At 40.5% G+C, this 27,049-nt stretch overlaps 1 protein-coding gene across 7 annotated transcripts in view; it reads right to left on the bottom strand.

Annotated features, from left to right (window-relative positions):
- B3GNTL1 (UDP-GlcNAc:betaGal beta-1,3-N-acetylglucosaminyltransferase like 1) overlaps nt 1–27,049 on the bottom strand; it is a 118,778-nt gene that overhangs the window by 8,003 nt on the left and 83,726 nt on the right. For all 7 annotated transcript variants that reach the window (XR_009968712.1, XR_009968711.1, XM_062639766.1 and 4 more), the window contains 3 exons: nt 23,812–23,907; nt 15,334–15,458; nt 7,182–7,317 (listed from right to left, as the gene is read on the bottom strand). Coding sequence is in view for 5 of the 7 variants with exons in the window: in XM_062639766.1 (XP_062495750.1) it covers nt 7,182–7,317; nt 15,334–15,458; nt 23,812–23,907 (357 nt within the window). In the remaining 2 variants the exon portion in view is untranslated. The remainder of the gene's footprint in view (nt 1–7,181; nt 7,318–15,333; nt 15,459–23,811; nt 23,908–27,049) is intronic.

The following is a 27,049-nucleotide window of genomic DNA, read 5'->3' as shown; positions in this document are numbered from 1 at the left end:
ATTTTCCAATTAAAGAAAATCTGTCTGGAGCCTAAATACAGGACTTGTGCACAGTTGTTTATCTGGACAGTGAACTTACGGCACGAGGTTTATTTGAGCTATTTACTTTATAGGATAAACCCAGAGTTACCTATTTATTTTCCTGCATTAATGAGCTTCTTTCTTGTATCTTTATGAAGACCATCCATCCATACATGAACTGCTGTCTCGCAGGGAGGAAGCTATGAATTATAAAGCAGTCTCAAGTTGATGGGTTTTTTTCTCTCCTTCTAGCTCTTTGGCAATGCCTCTGATAACGTGACTCCATTGAAGCTTACAGAGTCCTCAGATCACACTTCAGTTTTAAGAAAATACATCAATGATTACATACTTTGGCTTTGAACATCACTTGTGTATTTCCAAAACAAAGAAAAAAGACTGCTATTTCCCTCAGCTACAAATACCTGTTATGTACAAGCTCTACAATTACCAAAAGTAATTTTTACAACTGTGGATTGCAACATACATTAACAAATACAGTGGAAGGGGAAAAAGGAGTAAAGAGTTCTCTCTCTCGTAAGGCACGGTTTACACAGCTCAAAAGATAAGATATTTACTCAGCAAAAAAATCTCTGCTAGGGGAAGACACATTTGAGGAATCTAAAGGCACTTCTCTGGCTGGTTCCTTTTAATAAACACAGCCCTGAGTGAAGGGACACACAGGCTGGGACTATCAGACCTCCCTGTGGTAAAAGGATATTAATGGGCAGCAGATCAATCCTACTCCAAACGTAGGACCCGAGAAGTCAGTGAGAGTGGGCCTGGGCTGGAGCTGTAATTACCTACCTGTGTGAGCTGTGTGACCATTACATCCCAATTCAGCTTGTTTCCTACTTCTCTTGTTTACTGCCTTGTTGGCTACTGCAGAGGATGCTTCCTTGCACTTCCCAGTCCACTCACATGTCCTAATGGAAAACCTGACAGATTTTATCAGCCCAGTAATGTCCATTTATGGTAAATGATCTTCAGAGGATTTTATTCCCTCATTTTATTTCCACCTGGGGGCTGCCTTAGGTCTGCAGTGATCATTTACCACAAGCAACAAGACACAGTGTCCTGGGTTCAGCAGTAGCAGTCATTTTTCTCCTCCTTGGTAGCTGGTGTAGTACAGTGTTTTGACTTTCAGCTCGGGAACAGAGCTGATAGCAGCAATGTTTAGGTTTGGCCAAGGACTTTGTGAGCCTCATGCTCTGCCAGGGAGGAGGGGAAGCCAGGAGGAAGTAGAGACAGGACACCTGACCCAAACTGACCAAAGAGGTATTCCATACCACAGCAAGTCATGCCCAGGATGTAACTGGGAGTGAGCCGGAAGGGCTGGGAGACTGCAGGGTTGGAGGAGGTATCGGTCGGAGCTTGGTCGGGCTGGGGGGGGCGAGTTATCGGTCGGCTGGTGGTGAGATGTTGTATTCTCTTCCCTTGTTATTTCCTTTATCATTATTATCCTTGGTGGTAGCAGTAGTGATTTGTGTTATACCTTAGTTACTAAACTGTTCTTATCTCAACCTGTGGGAGTTGCATTCTTTTCGATTTTCCTCTCCGTCCCTCCGCGAGCAGGGGGAGGGCAAGAAAAGGGGGGGAAGTGAGTGAACGAATTACCTGACTGGGTTTAAACCACGACACACAGTCACAGCAAATGCTCAAGATCTGCTCTGGCTGGAAGGAGACGAGGCAAGTTTTACAAGGGAGAGTGAATGACTTAGTAGAGCATGACAGGAAAAATGGACAAACCTCTTGATAAGCAGTCACTTGCACTGTCCCCTCTCCCTCCTCATTGCATTGACTGGTCGCATAAAATTATCTTTAATGATAACAACCTGCAAACTCTACAAATTCCTGTAGGAGCAGATCTTCCCTGTTGCAATCCCTCCACAGCTCATGCAATCCTTCATCCCTTTTCAACTCCTGGTGACCCTGGTGATTCTTCTATTTATACTTCTTTCATTCAAACTCACATAAAGCCTCGGGAGCATGTTGATATACATCTCTGCAAAGTTACATCAATTTTGGCCATTCATGTCAAAACAAAGTAACTGAAAGCATTCTGTTGCAAATTTAAATAGACACAGTTAATGACAAACAGAACAAGAGACAGGCAGAAGCATAAACATCTTCCAGTACGCCACAACTGAAACCATGATAGGAGGAAGCAAACCTCCATCACAGTCAGAGGGATTTTCAGTATCAGGGTGCTGCTTTTATCTCCCCACCCCATAGCATTACAGCCACAACAGAAGCTGTAGTTATCTAAACTTCAAGCACACACTCCATTACTGTTTAAAGACACTATTCCATGACAGCAGCATCGTCCCTCTTTGCACATACATCTGCAACATTGCTCAAGAGAACTTTAATACCAGAATCCAACACGCAAAATAAGCTGCTAAATACTGTATGTACAAACTACGCCCTTATTACATAGAGCAAACAACTACCCATGTTCTCATTCCTCTACAACAGGTAACTGCATTGGTTATTCCAACAGCATAACCAATAACCGTAACAGCAGCAACAAAACACACATTGCAAAAGCACATCTTCCTGAGTGGAAGCATTCACTATACTCCAAAACAAAGCCTCTATTTTACCCCATGTTGTTTTAGGATGCTTTACATCTGGATTTAACTGGAGCTTTCACATTCTCTGATTTCTCTTTTAACTCACTTTCCCTTCATCATTCTTTCATCCACAGTTAAGGTGGATGTAATAATTTTCCCTTTATTTATGTTTCTTTGCTTTGATACGTCCCACTTCACTCCCTCACACTGCCTGTCATATACTTTAGAGCAGTTAAAATGCTACCAGACTTAAACAGTTCTTGCTTTTGTGAGTGAGCTGAAGTATCCCAGTTGAACTACACGGTTCAGAGATGTTGCTCTTTGAGAAAGGCGAAGAGGAGCTAAAAGATGATTTTAAATGGCTCATGAGCTAGGAGAAAGGGTGCACAAAATACTGCCTCGAAGCTTTCAAGCTGCCACTGGTGGGTAGGGTTGTCATAGAGAAACTGCACGGCCTGGCTCTGTACTAGGACTGTTTCCATGCCACTAATTAGCCGATGCTTATTTCATCCCTTCCCCTCCTTTTTCTGTTCACTACTTAAATGCTATTTTTAGCTATCGGAAATGACACAAAATGTTAATGCTGAAGCTCTCCTTTTAGCTGAAGTTTGGTGGAGAAAAAAGAGCAGACAAGACAGCTCAGAAACCCTCCAGGCATATGCAGCATCCCAAAAACATTTGGTTTCCATCTTCAGCTGCAAATTATAGACAAGACGGATGTGTTTTAAACAAAACAAGGTCTGTTCAACTTCAGTCTTGCAGAAATGCTAATACTGAACCACTGTCAACTGCGTGAATCAAGAAGGGGACAGCCAGGAAACAGAATTTCCCTAAGAATACTGAGGTCCTGGTAATGAATTCATAAAAAAACCCTATTAGTTGAGTAACTTTTTACTTTGTTGCTCTTTAGCAAAAATACTGAGCCTTGGACTTTTGCCTGAACTCTTTGGAGACAAAGAATTAATATTCACCATACAGATGTCTGCAGGAAAGGAGAGGATATTGCTTAGGTGTCCCTTTTCTCTTTTAATAGGGCCATAATTCAGATTCAGACTGTTTTCCAAACAAACTGAAGTAGTAATTTGTTACTAACTATGAACATCCACAGACTGCTGCTTCCTGGAATGGCCAAAATCGGTTCTTTCTAAGAAACAATGCTGTTCAGCATGCAGTATATTTATACTTTCCAAACGTCCCACAAAACCCTCGTCAGTGTAAGAAACACAACTGCCTCGTTTAGCAGGTTCTAAAAATACCAGAAAGATCCTTTTTGCAAAAGATGTTTTCTTGCATGCCCTAAGCTTGACAGATCAAACGAATGAATTCTCTTCCTGAAGATTTAATAGACTTTCAGGGTTTCAGTTGTGTTTCTTTTCACAATTACAAACAACACAAGCTGTATAATATATAATAATATAACGTGGGTGGGTTATTGCTTATTCTAGGAGTGTGTGTCTCAGATTTTCTACAGGTACTTAGTCCCAACTGTGCTGTGACTCCGCATCCCAACCAGAATCAGTCTCACGACATCTAATGAAATTCCCAATCTCAATAAAAGGATGCAGGAATAGTGAAGCAGAGCACAGGTGAAATTCTCAAGAGTCAAACCTGACAAAAGGATAAACCCAACTGAAATTAAATTCAGACAGTTAAATTATACAGCTCAGTTAAATTATGCAGCGTATTCTGGCAGTTTTACCTGCATTTCAAAGGGTTTTAGACCTTTTAAGATCACACTGGTTTACACAACTGGACCTTCAGAGGAGAAAAAGGTAATTGTATTGATGCAATACATCATATTTTGTCTTAAGGGCTTTTGGAATTGTAATTTAAAGGTGTCTGTTCCACATAATTGATGAATTCATATCCCAGGGCCTCCATTTACAAGACAACACTAGATTCTACTTGTAGATTCAAAACGATACTGAATCTCCAGTGTTCTCATAATTAACAGAATATATGAAAGCTTAGATCTTGTTAAGGTAGTCTTAAAAGGGTGAGACAGGAAATGTGTTTTATTGTTTTTAGGGCTGGAAAGGACAAAGCAACAACTATTTACAGCCTTTGTTCATGTGGGATTTTAGTGTCTTTTGGCAAGAGCTGAAGATTAGTCACAAAATACCTGAAGGATTTTTGAGAGGTAGAACATGGAGTTTAACTACCTGCCTTTTACTGCTATGCATTTAGAAGAAAATGAAAACTCTCATGAATTACCTATTTTATGAATTTATTTCCTGAAACTCCAGCAGAGTAATCCCTTGATTAGCACGTGGAGAAGTGACATGTTTTAACTACTTCTACAGCCTTTTGCCAATGACTTACTATGAAACATTAGGATATCGTTTAAGCTTCAGTTTTAACTGAGATGGATAGACTTAAGGGTCACTTTTGGAAAAGCTAGGAAGCTCCAATGGCAATCATAAAGAACCTGAACAACCACTTAAAACCAGTACTTTAATCAATACAGACAGCACCAATTTCATCACAAGTTAGCTATCTAAAAGTTAGGCCTCTATCCCACTTAGAATGATCCAAGTAACTTTCTGAAGCTATTCATTACTTACTGAGAAAACCTCTGAATACTTCAGAAAACATGTCAGACAGTGGATAAACTTCGATCACTCTGTAAGGTATTGAGCATCAGGCTGTGACTGCATTTCAGCAGCAGTTTTCTGCAGTACATTTGCAAAATGAGTCATACTTGGCATGTGCAGTCGTGTCTGGCACATAAGCTTGCTCAATGTATCTACTATAGTATCCAGTCATGAATGGGTTAGTGCTCAATGCAGTATTTCAGTATCAAACTAAAGCATACTGGAATATGTGCAGTTGTAACCTTGACAGAAGCAAAACAGTATCATGGCCTGCAACACTGCCAAAGCAAACGTTATGGAAAGGTCAGCTGGAAAGCATGTCAAGATCCAGTTAATTAGAACCACACTGTCAGTGCTAGCACACCGGGAATGACGGCTTCTTCTTGCTGAAGGAGAGGTAAGATATGGTTCTTTGGCAGAAAAATGGCAAAACCACATCAGTATTATTTTTCTCTTGCCCATTTTATCATCTCTGCAGTGACATCTTCATATTATCATTGTGCTCGCTGAACAGGATGTAAAGTCCTGAATGAGTCACCTATAAAAGTAGGTGGCAAATGTTACCCAAAGCTAGAGAGGCGTTGTATCATAATATCAATCTCCATTTTGGCTTGGCACAAATAAAACCTACAAAACAAAACAAACCCCCCAAAACCCCAACCCCTCAGACGGTGAGACACTGCTACAAAAACAGTACAATCTATTTTTTCAAGCTGTCATCTTTTCCCCTGGAACCGAATTTTCCAATCCTTGTCATTCTGCACAGAGAAAAACGCAATGGTTGGTAGCAAGTCAGTGGAATTCCCAAAGTGCTCTGCAAAATACTAGTGAAAGGGAACATTTCCACAACCCCAAAGTCCGGGCACCCTGCACTGCATGACCAAGGTAACTCACTACATTTAATGGACTGTTCTGTCCTCTTTGAATGACGTAACTGATGGCAGACACCCAGCACTGAACCTTCTTTCTTCATGCCACGTGATGGCAATGAAAGAGGGGTGGCACTGGAGTATCAAGCAGGAAATTCAGGTTCAATTCTGGTGAATTGTCTATTTACTGTATGAGTGTCCTCAGGTCCATTCATTTCAACTATGGGTTTACAAAACTACTTTATTCTGTTTCATATGTGTGTGGTCTGAGGGCCACAACATTAATCAGGTTTATATATATATTTGTCATTTTGTCTTCCCATCCATATTTTTGAGAAACAAAAACACATTCAGTAATAAAATGAACGTTATGGGGCTCTTTATAAGAAACAGCCATTTGACATTAGCCCTAAAGCATTTATCTAACAAAAAGTTATTACAGAAAAAAAAGTGCTATAAAAGGCGTTTAAACTCTCAGACAAACCTCTCCTGAGAAATATCTGCTGTTGCCAAATACAAGTAACCTCCACATCTTCAACTGATTGCAAACAGAGTTAGACAGTCACGTACAAGAGTTTCTACTTGCCCGTTTGCCCCACCCCTATTTTTAAAGAATAAAGCTTTTCAAAAGGGAGTTACAGTAGAACTACTCCTCGTAATTCAAACCAGGATGATGAGCATCCAATAGGGATCTGTCCAGTATCCACTTTAGGAGCTAGGCAACTGTTATACAGGTATGAATAACCCTGGATAAGGTAGTCTGCTATTTTACCATCCAAATAGAGTTATTCTACTCACCTTGCGAACCTGGCTACTACACGGTTAGTTACACAGCAGCAGGCCATAAACAGTTAGACACTGTGTCTAATCTATTACTGTGCTCAGTCACCAGCAAGCAGGAACATGGGTACATGTGTTGTTCTACATACACACCATACTCTAAATAAAGTAATACAGCATTTAAATATACATTATGGAGAATAATCAGAATGATATTAATCCTCAGCTAGCAGTCTGGGGACAAAATATCCTATGAGAAGTTCCCTACAACATGTTAGCAGCAAGGAGGCATGTGAAAGAGGAGGAAGTGAATTGTACAGATTTACCCACTCTTCCTAGCTTACCTTTTTCTGATTAGCTGGGGACAAGCTTCGGTAGAGCTTCTTGCCTTGCTTGCCAGCATTCCAAATGGTGAATGATGTCCAGGAGCTGAGGACTCTGTCTTCAAGAAACCCGACTCGGTGATTCCAAATGGTTCCCCTGGAGGGTTAGAAAAGGAGTAGATTTTGATCCCCAAAACTTTCAGCATTATTATATACCTATATCCATATGAACACATAGACAATGAACGCGTTTAAGATTCATTCACTAGGAACTTCTCATCCTTTAACAGTTTTCTAGATACAATAAATTGATTTCCTCAATTTATGGCTTGACTGGGTGAATATTCCTTATCTACATCTCTTGAACAAGGTACCCTGACTTGAAAATGTCTTCCATAGGTAATTCTGATAAACACCTAATTGCCTTTCCTTTTTGAAAGCGTTTCTTCAAAGAGTTTTTCCCATTTGCTTTATCATGACAGAACACAACACACTTTGTCAGAATTGTTACAACTTGTTCTACAATTTGTAATACATCCCCTGATCCAAGAAATGAGATGTTGGAATTAGTTAAAGCAGCACCAGTAAAAAAAAACAATCCCTAGTAGTTTTCTGTGAGATCCTAAAGCTGCCAATGGTTTTCCTTGTCTTGGGAAGCATGTAGTTTTCCTACTAATACCCCTTCTTCACAGTTCAACCTTGAGCCCCAGTCTTCTGACTATATCAAGTTAGTATGGCATTTAAACACCAAAATACTCAAAGACTGTGTTGTTTTTTTCTGTTTCAAGTAAGACTTCTGATTCATGAGTCAGCACAGGTTATCACACAGCAGCTACTGTGAACTACTTCAGGTCTTTAAGTGCAGCAGATTTTATAGGAAAATCAAAATCTATTCAACTGTTCTTGATATTGAGGATCTAAACTGTCCAGGTGGGTAGACAGACAGGAACAACTACAGGGATGCTGCTGTCAGTCACCCTCATCCATGGATCAGCCTGCTCCTCCCAGTTGCAAGTCAGATTATCCACAATCCTGTAAGCATTACACCAAGTTTGGTTCTATTTCGTAAGTAAAATACATGAGCATGATGGCTAGAGACGTCTGATGGCCTAGCACTGCAGTAACATCTCACTTCTATGAAACAGATCATCAAATTTCACAAAGTCCTGGACCAGATTTATTATTCCAAATTATTCCTTTGAAATATACCTCTGAGGTACAAATATAACATTTGAGGTTACTGAGATTAACAGGTAACCTAATTTGTTCCCAAAAGTTTGTTACAAACCTTTCTAATATTTCAGTGATAAGAATTTTGTGTTTTTATTTGCATCATTGCTTCACAGCCCTGAGCTCTGATTTGAGAAACATGCACCCCTCATCGTACTACACATACGGATTCCTGCTGGGATTATTAGTGAGCTCCAGAGAGCCCACTTCAGCATGCAAGTTCTGAGCACAGCCAAATCCTGCTTAGCACTTCATCACTGATCATGGTGTGATAACTTGGAAAGAACTTCACACGCAAACGGATGTACCCAGGAAAACAGCTACTCCATATAAAATTTCCACACCGTTTCGAGGACTGCGGCCATGCACCAGCACTTTGACTCGTGGAGGAAAAAAGATCTTGGATTGGATTGCAAATCCCTCCTAATGCAACCACAAGCTACATTCCTGCTGCAAAGCTTTAGCTGCTGCTGGCATCCTTTGACACTTGCCTTTTTCCATATACATTAGAGCATACTATATTCCCAGAAGGAAAGTTAAAAGAAAGACATATGAAGGACAAGTATTTTTCCAGGATCATTTTACTGGAGATTTCTGAGCTTCTGCTAGATTCTAAAAAGGAATATTACTGCTTTACACGTAAATGGAAAGCTTTTAAAAGTGATTTTACTTTGAAATGTAACTTCAGAAGGGTAACATTCCAGAGGTACTTCAGAATCTGCTCTGTTGAGTGACACCAGCAAGTTTCTTTTCCACTTGAGTTTGCGAAGTAAAGAAAGCTGAAGAAATAATAGGCAACCGTACAAGGCATAAAAGGAATTATCAACTATTAGTTGTAGGGTAAACACTGGAATCTCTACATCCAGGCACACACAAAATGTTCCTAATTGTCATGCAGATGTCCCAGTACATGCAGTATTGATGGCTTCCAGACAATATACATTTGCTGCCTAGGTGATGGGTGACTATGTTCCACACAAGTCCCCACAGAGGTAAAATTCAAGCAGACCAATTCTCATTGCTGGAAATCATCCACAAAGATTTCAGACTGAAACAAATTTACTGACCCAATCTTATCTATAAATATTATATTGAGAAACGTGAGTGGGGAAAGTACCCAAGGGAATTTCACTCAGAAATAAAAGGATATGAAAGTTATTACACCCCAAATTAACTGGATCACTGTTCAAATACAGACAGCTTTATCTAAGCACCAATAAATTGCTTTCTTAAATACCTGTTTTGGGTTGTGAAAAATGAAGCCAATATATACACAGCACTTGTGATTTTTTTTCTTGCATCACTCTTTGTAGTCTTGAGTTAACCTTGAAATACTTTTAACAGTACAAGCCAAGATCATCAGCTCATCATAGAACTAAGGGGATAATTTGGGACTGAGCTTTAGGGTGACAATCACAGACTTAATCTTTGTGAAATCTTGCTCTGCACTAACAACACATCTCGTGTTGAAACAAAAGGTGTCAGAAGAGGGAGTTTCAGTTGCCCCCTTCAGGTTTCCAGTTCACCTAATTTGCCATATGTTTTGATGTATCCTGAATAGATAACTGGGATTCCTGCCTTGAGGGATAAGGGAATGCCATTTTCCCATCCTTGAAGAGCCAGTGCAGGTGCAACAGGCAGGAACTGTAGCAACGTGCAAAGGATGATTAAAGAAAATGCCTGAAACGATCTAGAAGTTGTACAAACCACTGCTCAGAGACGATTCTCACAGCTATTTTCAGATTTTGCATTATTGCATATTCATAGCCACCAGCAAAAAGCAGGAGGTATCATTGCTCTGCATCACCCCAACCAAAGCTGCTTTTCCTACCCATGTCAGGAAGGATTAAAGTAAGCACTTTCCCCATAGCCTTTAATTTCATTGCCTATATTCAGTTATAACAAGATTTTCCTCAGCCTCAAGGTGGGATACAAATTCTTCTGACTGTAGAGTTTGCTCCTACATCCTAATGCTCCTCCTGCACCCAGCATCTTAAAGTACATTATTTTCCCCATTTCTTTCATTTCCTTGTCACTTTTTTACTTTACTCAGAAGCATCAATTTTTCTACTTGGAAAACCATTCTTATGGCTTATAGAATTTTCCTAAGATCTCACTTGCTGTGGCCCCTCAATACTCATCAGTTAGGTAGTCTGGAAGGAAGAAGAGGAGCCAAAATTCTGCAGGAGTGAAACGAGGGTATTCATGCAGTGGGTGAGAATGATTATGAAGTGTGTTGTTCCTCAGTCCCAAGTAGTTATTACCATACCATCCACCCAAGTAACAATGGAGCTCTGTTAAAATGTGTGGTGACCTACTGACTGAATACAGGAGTCCAGAAACATCTGCTCCACTCCTATTTTGAAATGAAAGATAACGTGACAATAAAAGCTATATGATTTAATGTCTGAGCTCAGTGAAACCTCGCCATATTGCTTGACTGCCTTTCCCCTCCTTCCCCCAGTGAGGCTACATAAGTGAATCAACAGAGCAAAGACAGATGTACAAGTACTTGAGAAATGCACAAATACAAGCCAAATATCCTAAACTGCGCTGGAATTTCAGGCATTGATTACCATTCACAGTAATACCATAAATCTGTAAATCTGACCTTTTCTATATGCCTTGGTCCCACATGCCACTCAGGTAACACCAGACAGGAAGAGGAGCTATTCAAATGAATGGCCTCTTCCACTGGCTTTTTATTCACAGCAGGGTAACAGAGTTCTCTGTTCGTGGTGAATCTCACCTGATAGATAAACCAGAGGTGAAAGAACAGAGAACTTAATCACAGCGAGAGCTGAAAGAACAGATTATAGCCATCTTTGCACGCAGAATTCAAGGTTCTTGCAATCCACAGGAAATTCGGGAATGAATCCCATTTGAACCTTGTCCATACTGGTAAATAAACTGGATTTTTTTGGTTGCTGTTGTTCTGTTGAACTTCATGTGAACTTATTAATTGCTGGACTGTATCGTCCCACTGAGTTATTACATTTACACTGTGTTAATAGGTTCTATTAATGTCTGAGTTCATCTTCAGGTCATGGGTCATTAACTGAGGCATGGTTTGCATTGTGGCCTATTTTTCATGAAAGGCTTATTAAGAAAGACGGAGACTATCAATGTTAATGCCATTTACTTTTCAAGAATCTAATGAAGTCATTAGTTTCCATGTTTAATTGGAGTGCCAAACGCAAGCATAGATGATAAAAATGCAGTTGACCTCATCTTCGTTTCAGTTGGGCAAGACTATGTTACACTATTCCTCTCTCTTGCCTGTTTTAGGATGTTTTTGCAGGAAATGAAGCAGGCATTCCTGTGCTCATCAGTGATATGAGACCCATGCCTCAGAGTACCTCTGAAACAACCAAATCTGTGCTTCAGATCAAGTGCCTGTTCTCCTTCACTTAGATGACACTGGAAGCTTCTAGTGCCTGAAACCAGATGGTTTCAATAGATGATGTAATTTGGGTTATTTCTGCAGAACAAGCTCTTACAATATTACACTTGCTCTGAATACACAGCATATGAAATTACTGTGAATTTTGTAAGTACGCTTCACATTTGCTGCATAAAAGGGAGCTGCCTGAATCTCAGACAGAAGGTACAAACCTTATTGTCTGCATGTACTCAATTTCTCTTGACCAAAAGCTTGTAAACTGCGGCAAAGATCAGCTATCTGCCCCAACTGCCTGCCTTCATGAGCAATACTACCGAAAGACAAGCAGTGTTTTATTGCTCATGCTGTTCCAAGCTGACTTTCATCTTGCAATGAGGTACATTATTTTATATACAGTTCCTTTTTCTCCCCTTGATAAGATAAAAATCTATGAATTTTACAATGTTTCTATTATACATCAAACTTCCTTTCTATGATAATTCACACTATAAAGCCAGCTCTGATATTGTATCAAATCAGTGTAATGTAGCTGTGCAGCACAAAGTACACACAGCCCTAGGATACAAGCTGTAACGTGAGATAAAATGATTTAGATCTAAGAGATACAATATGTGGGGATTGTGTGTTGCAAATTCCTGGCTGAAGAGAAGTTTCTCAAAACTTATATTGCTCATTCCCACTGAGCAGGTACCCATGATAGGGTTTAGATGAAATTACAATGAGAACGGTTATATTTCTGTATGCACCTAATGAAATCTAAATATAGACACTGCACTTCATCCAGATTCTGTCACACACCCAAAACATTTAATAACGTGGTCTGATGCCTCCAGGGGTAAGGGAGAATGCAAATAAGATCTCGTTTCCTGCTTCACAGATACTTTCACCTCTAGGTATTTGTTCCAGAAGGATACTAATCATAGGAAATGACCTAAAAATCATTAGCGTTGACAATTATACATACTAAAGAACTAAACGCTGCTTGCCAAGCAGCTTTATATATATTTTAGGAAGTCTGAAAATGCAAAAATCAGGCATTTTTTCCCCATGAACAGTAACGGAAGGCACTCAAAATCAGCCCTTAACTGGCTACGAGTGACTGTTGTCTCTGCAGAAAGGATTGAATCACGTACCTTTTCTATAAAAAAGTCTTACTGACAACTCCATTTTTCTAAGATTGAAACTAGGCATAAACTGATACTAAAAATAAATAAATCGTCGAGTTTCCTATAAGCATCATTTTGATTTCAGACAAGAGCTCAATCTAGTTGGCGAGTCAGTACTTCCAGATCCAGCTCTCCACCAACTCTGAAAATTCAAAGACAACATAGACCAATGGCAAAAGGAAAAATGCCACAGAAGAGTGCTCAAAACACATCATAAAAACAAAAAGACTTCTGGAAAAGGCAGAAGATGCATTAAATAAGGTGGGGTGACCAAAAGGCAAAGCAGGAAAGACCAGATACAAATTATAAACTTAAACCTTCCTGATGACCCCATTAATTTCTTTATTCTCAATGCTCCCCTCAGTCTTCAGAAAGAAAATGCTGGCCAACCCTGCTCGACTTAGGCAACAAACAGGGGAACAAGCCAACAAGGAGAGGTGTTACACAACCTTGTATTGAAAGTGTGCACAAAATGTTATTAGCAGTAGTACCAGCACGAAGCCAAGAGGAAGAATGGCTATCCTGACTTCTTAGAATGAGACAAGAAAGGCGCCAATTTGGACATCCAAGCTGCACATCTGAAACAGCTTACAGTATTTCCACATTCTCGCAGTATGTTGTAATTCAGGGTGCTTGTGCCACACAACCTTGTAGATCTGAATAAGCAACAGCTTGCAGTAAATTCAAAACAAACTCATTTCCAAGAATAAGATGTTTTCCCACAGATACATGCAACAGGCTTCCAAGAGTTCGAGCATCCCATGATGCGTGGCTGAAAAGTTTGGAACTAACTGCCAAAATGATCACACACCAAAAGGGAAAAAAAAAAGCCCCTTACATTTAAACACCAATAAAAGGCAAAATAATTCACCTCATATTTGTCTGTAAAATCCAAACATCTTCCATTTGCTTGGAATGCCTGTTTCAGACTTAAATGATTTTATATACATATGTGGTATTTATGATTACTATAGTATTTACAATAATACAATATCATGATATACAACTAAAATGCACACAAAAATGTTTAGTTTCACTAGTTGGTTCTACAGAGCCGTACAAATAGGACTGAAAAGTGTATTTATATCGTTAATCAGTAAGAATACTGTTCGCTTCATTACTACCAGGATTCTGGAATGGGACTCCTAAATAGCAGTGAAACTTGGTTTTCACCAGTGTCAATGCATAAGAGAAAGAAATAACTTTGGCTCAGCTTGCAGGACATCCGATCACAACAAACACCCTGATGGGTGAAATGAGCATGTACTGGAACAAGCAATCCCCAATTTAATGTGTTATGTAAGGGCAGGCCAGCACTGTAAAAGCAGTAGGCAACAGCTTATAAGGAAGCACCTGAGATAATTACTCCTAAACATCTTCAGGTGTATTTCAAACGTCCTTATCTGATTTAGATGGTTTAGACCTTTTAAAATAGGAAAATAATATATGTAAATGCAGCACATTATCAGATGAAAGGTTTAGGCATGTTTGGTTTTTTTTCAAAAGGAGGTTTCTGTTGGTAGTGCAAGTTTCTGTTTACTTCTTTCAAATTGAGACAGTTCACTTTGAAATTAGGCTATACAATTAAAATGATTTTTTTTTTTACATTATGGTTCACATGGCAAAAAAACAGGAGAATCCAATCCCTGCACATTAAAAATCCCAATAAAATTTCACCACGACGATAGATTTCAAAAACATTCTCGCAACTGTGTTCAAAGTATTGGAGAAGTTACTACTTCACTGCTTGCTTTTGCCATGTGCAGCAGATGAGACACATAATCAGACAAAAGTATTCTTAATCTGCTTTGAGGGTAAGAAACTCAGATGCTTTAGATAACCAGAAAGGGTACTCAGGCAGACTGCGGGATCTCACACGCTCAGCTACAGAGCCTCAGCTGAAGCAATGGAAGTACTGCTGTAATGCAGTCCCAAAAATGCTTCATGGCTCTTACGATACTTATTGTGAAATTATTTCAAGAACAGTTGCAAAGATGAGACAACAACTTAGCATTTGTCCAACGTTAACACGTCAAATGTTAACTCCATCCCTGCCTCACGACATCATTAAGCCAGGTACACTGACAGCGCGTGGCCAACAGCATCTGCACCAAAGATTTCAGTTCAGCATTTCAATTCCAGCATTACAGTGTGTTACTCAAAAAGCAAATTACAGCAACACCACCTTACACCAAGGAGGGTACTACCAAAATGTTAAGTCATGCTTATTTTTTAAAAATCGTTTTTAAAAAATAACAAGTAATTAAACTCAAACTGGTAATTATTTTGCCATGTGATGCCTTGAAGAGACTAAACATCTTTGCTGCCAATCATCCAAGATGAAGCTAAGCTTTACCAAGAAAATGCAACTTACTCTAGGACGGAGTGAGTGGCAGCCTGTGGATGGTAACGGTACAGCAGGAGGCAATGGTTTACTCGAAAGACTTCACCACCGTTTTGGATGTGTTTGTAGAAAAACAACAGATCTTCTGGAACACCCTGGAAGAGAAGCAGTTATTTCAGGCTAGGAAGTGACCAGTAGTCATACTTACATTTGAAGACACTTCTTATTTTTCTGCCACATGAATAAAGTTTAACATCATTTTATCCATATTACTTCTGCATGTGTCTATGAAGTTGTCTAATGGGTCATTAAATAAACATAGCTGTAGAAAAATAAAGCTACTGAAAAAGCAAGCAGTGCTATTTAAAAACTAAGTACAGCTGACCACAAGGACAGAAGTGGAAAAATAAACACCATCTCATTTTGACATGGGTATAAAGCTTGGTACAGGTTAGTCCCAAAAGAGAGAAACCAGCTGCTGAGCAGTTCATGAAGCCTCAAGTGCCACATAACCAAACAGCTCACTGAAAGGGATCAGTGACTCAGAAGAGCACTTTTTGATGTTACTAATGTTCTTTCTCTGATTGCCATACAAATACATATTCTGGACTCTACTTAGGAAAGGTGAATCAGACCCCATAATAAGGAACCTTAATGAAAACCTTAATTAAAGCATGATGCAATGTCTGAAAGCAAAACTTTTTTCTTGCCACTTATTTCCATGATACATTCTTCCTAATGGGATTGCAAGGATTGCTGCTGAGACACTGCAAAAAACAACCAGCCCCTAATTTCCTAGAACTGTGTGTGGCTCTGTCAGGCTCTAATAAGAGATTTCATGATGAGATGCAACATTTCCCACCTAAAAATCAGAGAATCTTCATGCCAGAGACAGTGTCAGATGGCAATCTTATAGCACATACTATTCCATTACTCATCATAAACATAAACCCACCTTTAAAGATATAGCCCTATAATGGAAGTAAAGTAGTACCATCTATTTTGCAATGGTGAAACTTCTTGAAATATGGCTAGAACTTTTAATTTTTCTGTTTCAACAGAGATTTTTCTTTCCTCCAACCTAACATGATTTTATCAGGCTAAAAATCTCTGCTAAGTAAACCCAGGTGGGCCAAATAAAATATTTAAGTGTAGCATCAATAACAAGATAACATGAGAAACTTGAGATGGAAAAGATATCCAAATACATTTCTTTCTGTAGGCAGTATTATATACATGAACAACAGAGGCATAAACATCAACTTTAGGTATTCTAGTTCAACACAGAAAAATAAGAGCACAATAAATAAATTAACAAAAAAATGGCATTTTTTTTTCCCCTTATTACCACAGCTTCTGAGTTTCTTCCACAAATAAGAAAAGGAGATTCTCCAATTAAAATGCTGGAGACAAAATCCCTCTGTGGTTCCCTCTGGCCTTCTCGTTACAAGAGCAATACAATTCAAGTCTGTTCCTCATACCCACACCAGACTGAGCAGCCAAGGGGGTCTGGGGAAGGGAAGAGTAACGAGACCAAGAAAGCTTCAAACCCTGGAAAACAAATCTGAAACACTCAATTGAACATATGTATTCTGGGAGAAATTAGAACCAAATCAGGCTCTGTACATTGCAGCTCCAGACTTCACTACATGATAGATTGATTTAAGATACTGAATTGGGCCATGTTCCCAGACTCTGAATACCACGGATCCTGATCTGGCTGCTTGCAAAGGCCAGGGTATCTCTAGCTATCAATTGTCTTTGTAGATATTGGTCTGACTTCCAGATTAAGAGCTGTAATGCAGAAGCAAACTTTTGGAGAACCTTATAAAACTTGTGCTTTATATGAACCCACTTGGAAAGCCACAGAAGAAATCTGGGGGAAGTTGGAGTGGCAGACAGCAACCACAGTCACTGAGAACTCAAAAACACCACAAACTCAAATTCTTTCCATTTATCTTGCAGCCCTTTCTTATGCTGGTCTTTTTCTTATTCTGGACTTTAATGGAAATACTGAGAGTCTGCAACAAAGTTTAAACCTTTTCTCTCTTTCGGTCACACGTCAGACTGTGAGAGGCAGGGCACAAATTCTGTAGCACGTATCTACTGCAGTAGTCGTATTTTGATTCAGATACATTATTATATCACATCCAGATGTGCAATTCATTCTCTTTTGGATAACCATTTACATTATTCAAGATAACCATTAGCAAGTATATTAATAAAGAGAGTTACAGCAGAAGAGATCTTTCAAAATGCTGTTTGTTTCTGAGTGCACTCTTGCTTTCCATCAGCCAGCAGAAGTCCTTTGAAATGAAGTCTGCTCACCCCCAGGAAGGAGCAGGTGCCTTGTACTGCTCAGCAGTGGCCTCTCGCATTACAAAGGAGCAGCCCTGCCATGCATTTTTCAGGGGAGGGAAGATGTTGACTGTGTTATAGATCCTGCAGGGATGGGACTTCCTACAGCTCTTGAGCGTGTAAGTTTTTTGCAACACAAGAGTTCCTTCCCAATTGAGATGTATTATTGGATCCAGATGGCATGTTAGACACCAGGAATCTTTGCCAAACAACACAATTTTCAAAGAAAAAGCTGTTTAGCCACTAAAGGGATATTTTAATGCATTTTGGGAAAATTATTATCCATAGCTGAAAATACCAATTTAACAAGACAGCATTTCAGCGATAGGCTACTACACGAACAGTTTCAATGTTAATAAATACGACTAAATTGCACAGCTTACATGTTACTGGACTATATACAGAATTTTCCATGTTACAAGCAAAAGCCAACCCTAGATGATCTGCAGCACTAAAGGAGAAACTCACTGGCCTGCTTCACTCAAGGGTGTGTGCTCATAAGCTGCTGATTGCAGCTCCTGGTGAAAATCACTGCTGGTTCTAACCAGCATGCACAAAATGAACATCCACTGCAACACTAAATAAGTGAAGGATTTATGATTACTCAGTATTTTGAGCAGGTATCACTTGCTGTACTGATGGTTAATCTACTGATTAATGTACATTAATTCTGCATACACACTGGCTGTCAAGCAGAATCTACCTTGAATCAGAGTAGTTCCTTGTTCATGGACCAAACTAAATACTGCATTATTCTTTTCTTGTCATCTTCTCACTGCTTGCTGTTTCTCACTCTTAGCAGATGGCTGTCCATGAAACACTACTCCAACTGCAGCATCCTCAACATATATATCTGACAAGGAGGTGCAAGCCACCTACCACTACAAGAAGAAATCCTGGCTACAGCTTTTGCAACTTCACCATCAGTAACAGTGAGGAACATCAATAGGGATAAAGATACTAAGCAATTTTTGGAGGACTTCTAATGACAGTGGTCTTCTGTGCAATGCTGTAACACCTGGTGAGAGATCATGTTGTAGCCGTGGGACAACCAACAGTAACTACTGCAGAAGTCTATTTTTTGGGTCACCTGGACAGAAGTTACTATTAGGCTGTACAGGCATAAGCACAATGCAAGAGCTGCCTTTTAATGCTAAACCTAATAAAGGAGATTAGTTCTGCCACAGAACAGAACCAGTCTGTTCCAACTTCCTCACCCATCACTCTCCTCTCCATTCAGGCTTCTCTCACTCATCTCTGACATGTGCTCTTCCCCTGCCCTCTTCCAGCTGACAGGTGCTGTAGTATGGCAGATTCTTGTGAGCAAAAAAATCAGTGGAGATTCAGCCAGTGGAGATTTCACTCTAACTGGAGAAAATGCAAAATCAAAAACTGAATCAAGAATACAAGCATTCATAACAAAAAGCGATGACAAACAAGACAATGGAATTATATCTAGCAACACATGAAAAAAATTCCCTTTGGTTTGGGAAAGCTGAGCCCTTTCTCTTGATCACAGGCATCAAGCAAAACTGGGCTATAACTTGGCACAGTTTGGAAACCAGACAGTGACACCAGGGTAAGTGTTGGGTAGAATAAGCCAAACTGCTTTAACTCCTCAGAGGAGCCTAAAATTGGTGAATGGAAAGAAAATCAGAAAGGAAGCAACTTTTGATTCCATACTAACCCATACCCTACAGGACTTTGAAACAGTTTGTTTCTATTTTTTGAACCAACTCGTTTCACACTGCACATCTTAGAACATCCATTTAAGAAAGATAAAAATGTCAGCATTAATATTATGCTAAAGTTGCATAAAAAGGGAGATCAGATGGTGTGTATTACAACATCTAAGATTAAACAGGAAAAAAGTTCTCAACTCAGGGTCATTTAGCAACAAAGCAGAGACGTTGAATAAAAATATCAAAGTACTTCTTTTTAAATACATATGCCAACAGCTGCCCAGCAGCATTTCCTCAGAGCCTTGAGCTAAATCCTACAGAAATATCACATACAGAGGGGTTGGTTGCGTGGAAGTGAACACAGACACTTCCTAAAAGGAAGTACTCCTGCCTCAGAACCAAATGCTGTTCTGCCAGACACTGAACTCTCACTCACCAACAAACGCGGTTCAAAGTGTGCTGCTCACGGGGAACAGCTACTAAGCTGCTGAACCTAAAACTAAGTAAGAAATTCCTCTCCAATTTAAATGTAAAGGTGAAAAAAAATAAAATAGGAACTAAAGTAATTTATCAAGAATCATCCACTCTTTGGTCTTCCCCTAAAGACAAGTTTTATATTAAATGTCAATCATATTTTCTTTGGTAATGAACAACAACACACTGAAGTTATCATGAATTGAAATACTCGCTAGTTTAACTTCCTTTAGGACAGTCACCAGAGGTATGCAAGCAGACTAATCACAAGCTAACTCCATAGATTTTTATAGCTTCTTTGCAGGATTATCCAACATATTTTAAAGACTCTTTGTACAGATGTCACTTCATTTTTTTTTTGGTTCCCATCCAAATTATGTCTTTACATCATTTTGCCTTGATTGCAAGACCTGAAGCCTGTAACATTTCCTTCACTGTTTGGGAAATGACAGGTTAGAGGAAATTCCAAAGACTGCTTTCATCCAAACGTATTGTCACAGAGAAACAACGATGACAGTGAAGTCAAATGGAAGGGAGGTGGTAAATTCTAAATGGTTTTTAATAACAGACTAGCAGAAAAATGTCATTAGACGAGAGAGATAGGGTGGATTTTCAAACAGCTTACAAAGTGTAATTAATCATTGCCTCTACCACTCTTTCTTTCCTTTTCACATCAAATACCGATCTCTGTTCAGCCTTAACTATACCAAAGCAAAAACATTAGTGCCTGTGTTTCATCCGGATTTTTCCCCAGAGCACCTTGATAGGTTATTTGACAGACTGACTGTAATTTTAATTCATGGTCTAAGAAAACAAATTCCTACTTAGCCTTTTACCTTTCAGGCAGTATTGTAACTGCTTGCCTTTCTGGAGGGAATGACATTTGTGTGCTCTGGCAGAGAAGAATGGAAAAATCCATTAGTTAGCACCTACTAGCCTACAATGTTATTTTAGAGCTTTGCAGCATGTGCTACCGTCTCCTGTGCATCAATGGATATTTTGACACCTCCTCAATTCGTGCTTTTTGTGACCTTTTATCACAAAAATAGATCAAAATTGAGCTCCAGACACCGGCTGGAGCCAAAGTTTGTATTCAGAAAGGTCAGTAGCTTATAATATGCTATTGTAAGAGCCTGGGCTCTTTATCTGAATCAGCTGCTACTTCTTTCAAGGAGGAAGCACTGCATTCTTCATCTGAATCAGTTGGACAACAGGAAGATTATTTCTCATCAGTTTCCTAAGAAATTAAGTCAGAAATATGGTTCTTATGACTCTCCTCCTAGCAGTGGATACTATTTAGAAGTTACTTTATAGGCTTGTGCCCATTTCTATTGTATTATCTTCATCTCAGTTAAGCACTTCTGCTTTAACTCTCATGTATCAGCGGTTGTATAAATAAAACCTCTACTATTTTAGTTAATCAGTACATAAAGCAAACCTGTCAGGTTCTTCTCCACCATTTATGAAGATACTATTTAGGATTTGGCTTGGACACTGCCACGGTGATTACACAAAAGGAATATGTTTCCAGCAACTGAAGATCTTGACCAGAAAGAACTTATATACAAAATGGTTTTGGAAATAATTTGTTAAAAATCTGTTTCATGTAAAGCCCGGATGGAGATGCATGCAAACATGCACATCTACCTGCAGGAAAAAAAGATTACATCATGGCTTATATATTTCTATTCTATCAGTCCATCCATACTACTAACATAAACATAAAATCACAGTTTCTTCCACGGAAGAATTATCCTCCATTTGTCCTAAGCACTGAAATATGAAGAACAGGTGTTTGGATTTAACTCCAAATGAGAAATGCAGCTTTCTGGCATGGAAACAGCTTAGCAAATGGAGAAGGCTGAAATGTGGAGATCTGTTGGCCTGTTTCTGTGTTTACTTGCAGCTATAAGACACTTAGAGGTCACACTGTTAAATCCTAACCAATAGTGGAGAGATAAGTGATCACATCAACACAGCCAGATCATGGGTCAGGTCAGAACATACACACATGGGTAAGATCCTCAGGAGTCTCAGTACTAGTTTATAACAGCTCTGTTGATACACAGAGAAAAATCTTTCTTTGCCTCAAAGGAATTCTTTTCAAATTAAAATGAACAAGTTAAAATAATGCTAAATAAGGTGCTAAATGCTGGAAGAGTTAGGACTTTAGGTCCCCTAAACGCACACAGGACAAAGGTTTGACTACATCGCTTACATTCATTGCTTTGTTAAGATCTGTCATTACCCCTGTCCACAGGGTACTTTCCGAAGGTCCTCTGTATTAGCCAGAGTTTGAGTATTGACATGCTGGACACTTCACAATAGGGACAAACAAAAAGTTTAACTCATCACTGGTAATTTTTAAAACTAGAAGCCATATCATGCATTGTGGCTGAAAAAAATCATTAGAATTAAGACTGTCAGTGAAGAACCAGTACCCACACAGCACAACACAAAAACCCCCACAAAAATCAGGAGACAAACCCCCAAACCTAAAAGCACAGAACAATAGCCTCTTTAAGTTAACCTCTTGAACTTTACCATTAGGCTTGCTGTTCAATTGTTGTTACTGTGTTTTAGCCTTCTTGCTTTCTTCTTTGAGCTTAATAACAATGCTCAAGAAGTCAAACGTTCTTCAGAGAGTGAAAATACAATAAGTAATAATAATACAAAAGAAATAAGGAGCATGGGTCAGCGGATGTGGATTGTACTGGGAGCCAGGCACCATTCCCACCTCTTCCACTCACCTACCATGCAATGAAGGACAAATCTTTTCACTGCTCTAAACAACTCTGTTCTCTGTCTGCTGTCTCCTGGCACTATGTTTTTGTTGGCAGCCCAAAGAACAATATTTTTATATCCTCATGCATACATATATACATGTGTAGGTATGTTTGTGTGTATATATACATACTACATGGCACAGGAGGGCTTCATTTAGAGGCTATAAAACAAATAATAATAATCTGTTGTAGTTGAAATAATAACATAGGAAATGGTGTTAGCAGAGGGGGTTTTTTTTAGACTACTATTGCTATTAAATGAAAGCATTTCCATTCCACCTCTAAAATCCCACTAAAATCATGCGAAGCAAAACCTCTCAGGTCCAAACCACATGGAATGGATCCAAATGTGTCTGAATTAGGTCTCTTTGCCAACATATTTGCAGTTATACCACAATAAGTACCACCAACAGACATCCCTCGATTTTATTTCATAAAGATGCTGATGAGCCTGAAACAACCAAATGGAACTCATACAGGAAATTCTTACAGCAAAAGAATGTCTAACTATTCATGCAGGAACACTTCTCTGATAACAGTCGTTTAATTTGTTAAGTAACTTCTCCTCAAGGATCAGGACTGAGAGGTTACATCTTCCAAGGAAAAGCGTGAGAACTCAGATTGACAAGTGGGTACAAGACAAATGGATGAATAAGATTTAGTAATAGTAGTTTTATGGCACTTTGTGACCTCTCCTCCTCCCTTCTGTCTTCATCTTAGGGACATAAATTTTTCCCCTTAGGACAATATATTACCATCTTTTTGCCATCCTGCACCTTTCTTCCCTTCCAGTCCCTTTCCCCAAATCTACCTTACTTTTCAGAGATGGTTCATATGGTTCATAATGAAACCATGAACAGACTTTTCTTGAGCTCTCAGATCTATTTCAGGGACTGAAGAGGAGCTTGAATGTCTGAATCCTCCTTTAAGTTTTCCAGATACGCTGACATGTCTACCAAAGGTGCTAGATCTATTCTAAAGCCCATCTCAGTTGTGTCCTTCTATCACCAGTCACCCCAAACCAACTGCACTTGTTTGTTGTTGTTCTTTTTAAAAAGAAAGGCATATGGTATGACTCAGATTTTTTCAGACCTCAGTTTTTACCTATACCCCCTTTGCCTAGTGCTTCTTAGTAATAGGTTTATGGCTTTCAGAGGCTGTTGAAGAAAGAGCTGGTTCCTGCATTATGAATCATCCATAGCACTCACCTTTCCACCCTCATCAAATTTTCCCACATGAAAAAACCATTCTCGAGAACAGAACCAGGTTGGCATGATCACAGTAGGTCCGTGGGAGGTAAACACCTAGGGAAAAGGGAAAAAAAGCCAGTATTAGTTACCAGAATATCAAAATCCAGCATCTGTTGGGGAACAAAGTAGACTTACTACATTCACCTGAAATCCTGACAATACTCATGCCTAAACTTAACCTTCAGCAATATTAAGAACTGAGAAATTCAAGTGCTTAAAATTTAGCATGTGCTTAGTGTTTAAACTGTGGTGTAATAGACTCATAGAATAATTAGGGTTGGAAAGGACCTTAAGATCATCCAGTTCCAACCCCCCTGCCGTGGGCAGGGACACCTTATGCTAAATCACATCACCCAAGGCCTCGTCCAACCTGGCCTTGAACACTGCCAGGGATGGAGCATTCACAACTTCCCTGGGCAACCCATTCCAGGGCCTCACCACCCTCACAGGAAAGAATTCAGAAGAGAATTCAGAGCAGCCCTGCGGAGAAGGACTTGGGGGTGTTGGTTGTTGAGAAACTGAATGTGAGCAGGCAGTGTGCACTCACAGGCCAGAAAGCCAAACATATCCTGGGCTGCATCAAAAGGAGCATAACCAGCAGGTCGAAGGAGGTGATCCTGCCCATCTACTCTGCTCTTGTGAGACCTCACCTGGAGCATTGTGTGCAGTTCTGGTGTCCTCAATATAAAAAGGACATGGAACTGTTGGAACAAGTCCAGAGGAGGCCACGAGGATGATCAGGGAGCACCTCCTGTATGAAGATGGGCTGAGAAGGTTGGAGCTGTTCAGCCTGGAGAAGAGAAGGCTGCGTGGAGACCTCATAGCAGCCTTCCAGTATCTGAAGGGGGCTTACAGGGATGCTGGGGAGGGACTCTTCATTAGTGACTGTAATGACAGGACAAGTGGTAGCAGGGTTGTGAATGCTCCATCCCTGGCAGTGTTCAAGGCCAGGTTGGACAGAGCCTTGGGTGAGATGGTTTAGTGTGAGGTGTCCCTGCCCATGGCAGGGGGATTGGAACTAGACGATCTTAAGATCCTTTCCAACCCTAACTACTCTATGACTCTATGTCGCGTGGGACAGTGTCGAACGCTTTACACAAGTCCAGGCAGATGCCATCAACTGCTCTACCCCTGTCCATCAGTTCTGTAGCCCCATCATAGAAGGCCACCACATTGGCCAGGCAGGATTTCCCCTCAGTGAAGCCATGCTGGCTGTCACCAAGCACCTTGTTGATTTTCATGTGCCTTAGCATGCCTTCCAGGAGAATCTGCTCCAAGATTTTGCCAGGCACAGAGGTGACACTGACTGCTCTGTAATTCCCCAGTCATCCATTTTCCCCTTCTTGAAAATGGGGGTTATATTTCCCTTTTTCCAGTTGTCAGGAACTTCACCTGACTGCCATGAGTTCTCAAATATGATGGCCAGCGGCTTCGCAACTTCATTTGCCAGCTCCTTCAGGACCCACGGACTTGCGCACGTTCAGGTTTTTAAGATGGTCTCGAACCAGTTCCTCTCCTACAGCGGGCGCAAGGTCTTCATTCTCACAGTCCCTGCGTCTGCCTTCCAAGGCTTGGGTGGTTTGGTCAGAGCCTTTGCCAGTGAAGACCGAGGCAAAGAAGTCATTCAGAACCTCAGCCTTCTCCAAATCCTGAGTAGCCAGTTCTCCTGAGAGCTTCCTGAGGGGGCCTACATTCTCCCTAGTCTGTTTTTTATTTGCTATGTACTTGTAGAATCCCTTCCTGTTATCTTCAATACCTCTAGCTAAGTTTAATTCTAACTGGGCCTTAGCTTTCCTAACCTGGTCCCTAGCTTCCCGGCCAACATCCCTGTACTCTTCCCATGCCACCTGTTCTTGCTTCCACTTATTATAAGCCTCTTTTTTCAACTGAATTTTCCTCAGGAGCTCCTTATCCATCCAAGGAGGTCTCCTGGCCCTCCTGCTGCACTTCCTTCTGGTTGGGATGCAACACTCCTGAGCTTGCAGCAGGTGATCCTTGAATATCAACCAAGAGTCTTGGGCCCCCCACCCTCTAGGGCAGTATCCCATGGAACCTTCCGAAGCAGGTTCCTGAAGAGGCCAAAGTCTGCTCTTTTGAAGTCCAGGCATTGAGCTTGTTGCACGCTCCTCTCCCTGTCCTGAGGATCTTAAATTCGAGCATCTTGTGATCGCTGCATCCAAGGCTGCCCTGGAGTGTCACATTTCCAACAAGCCCTTCCCTGTTGGTGAGCACGAGATCAAGCATGGCACCTCTCCTTGTCGGCTCCTCTATTACTTGCAGAAGGAAGTTGTCTTCCACACAATCGAGGAACCTCCTGGATTGCTTGCGCCGGGCCGTACCGTCCTTCCAACAGATGTCAGGGTGGTTGAAGTCACCCATGAGAACAAGGGCCTGCGAGCGTGAGGCTTTTCCTGTCTGTCTATGGAGTGCTTCATCCACAGGTTCCTCTTGATCAGGCAGTCTGTAACAGATCCCCACAGTAACGTCTCCCATAGCTATATTCCATTTAACCCTGACCCACAAACTCTCTGTGGGCTGCTCACCTGTCCCCAGACAGAGTTCCATACTCTCCAGCCTATCCCTAACATAAAGGGCAACTCCCCCTCCCCACCTGCCAGGCCTGTCTTTCCTAAAGAGCCTGTAACCTTCCATTCCAACACTCCAGTCATAGGAGCCGTCCCGCCATGTTTCTGTGATGCCTATTATATCATACCCCTGTAGACGCGCACACATCTCCAATTCCTCTTGTTTGTTCCCCAAACCAGCACCTTTGAGGTGTCATAGCCAAGAGATTAGTCTGCTTCCTGCTTCATTAGATAGAAGGAAGTTCTTCCCTGTGAGGGTGCTGAGGTGCTGGCACAGGGTGCCCAGAGAAGCTGTGGCTGCCCCATCCCTGGCAGTGTTCAAGGCCAGGTTGGACACAGGGGCTTGGAGCAAGCTGCTCTAGTGGAAGGTGTCCCTGCCTGTGGCAGGGGTTGGAGCTGGATGAGCTTTAAGGTCCCTGCAAACCCAAACAATTCTATGATTAACATTCCATAGCCTTCTCTTCTGTCATAGGTTGCAGCACATGCAGAATACTTCAAACTTTATTTCAAATTTAGAGAGTTATACTGGAAATGACACTTCTATTAATAATGGCAATATTGATATTGAAGTCAATGAATTAAGAAGAAACTTAAAAAGGTAAAGTTCTTAA

Source organism: Pezoporus occidentalis, unplaced genomic scaffold (assembly GCF_034315485.1).
Source record: "Pezoporus occidentalis ecotype Australia unplaced genomic scaffold, CSIRO_AGI_Poc_V1 ctg62, whole genome shotgun sequence".
Taxonomy (NCBI): domain Eukaryota; kingdom Metazoa; phylum Chordata; class Aves; order Psittaciformes; family Psittacidae; genus Pezoporus; species Pezoporus occidentalis.
Note: the sequence above shows the minus strand (reverse complement) of the source record. Positions and strands in the feature narration are given on the sequence as shown.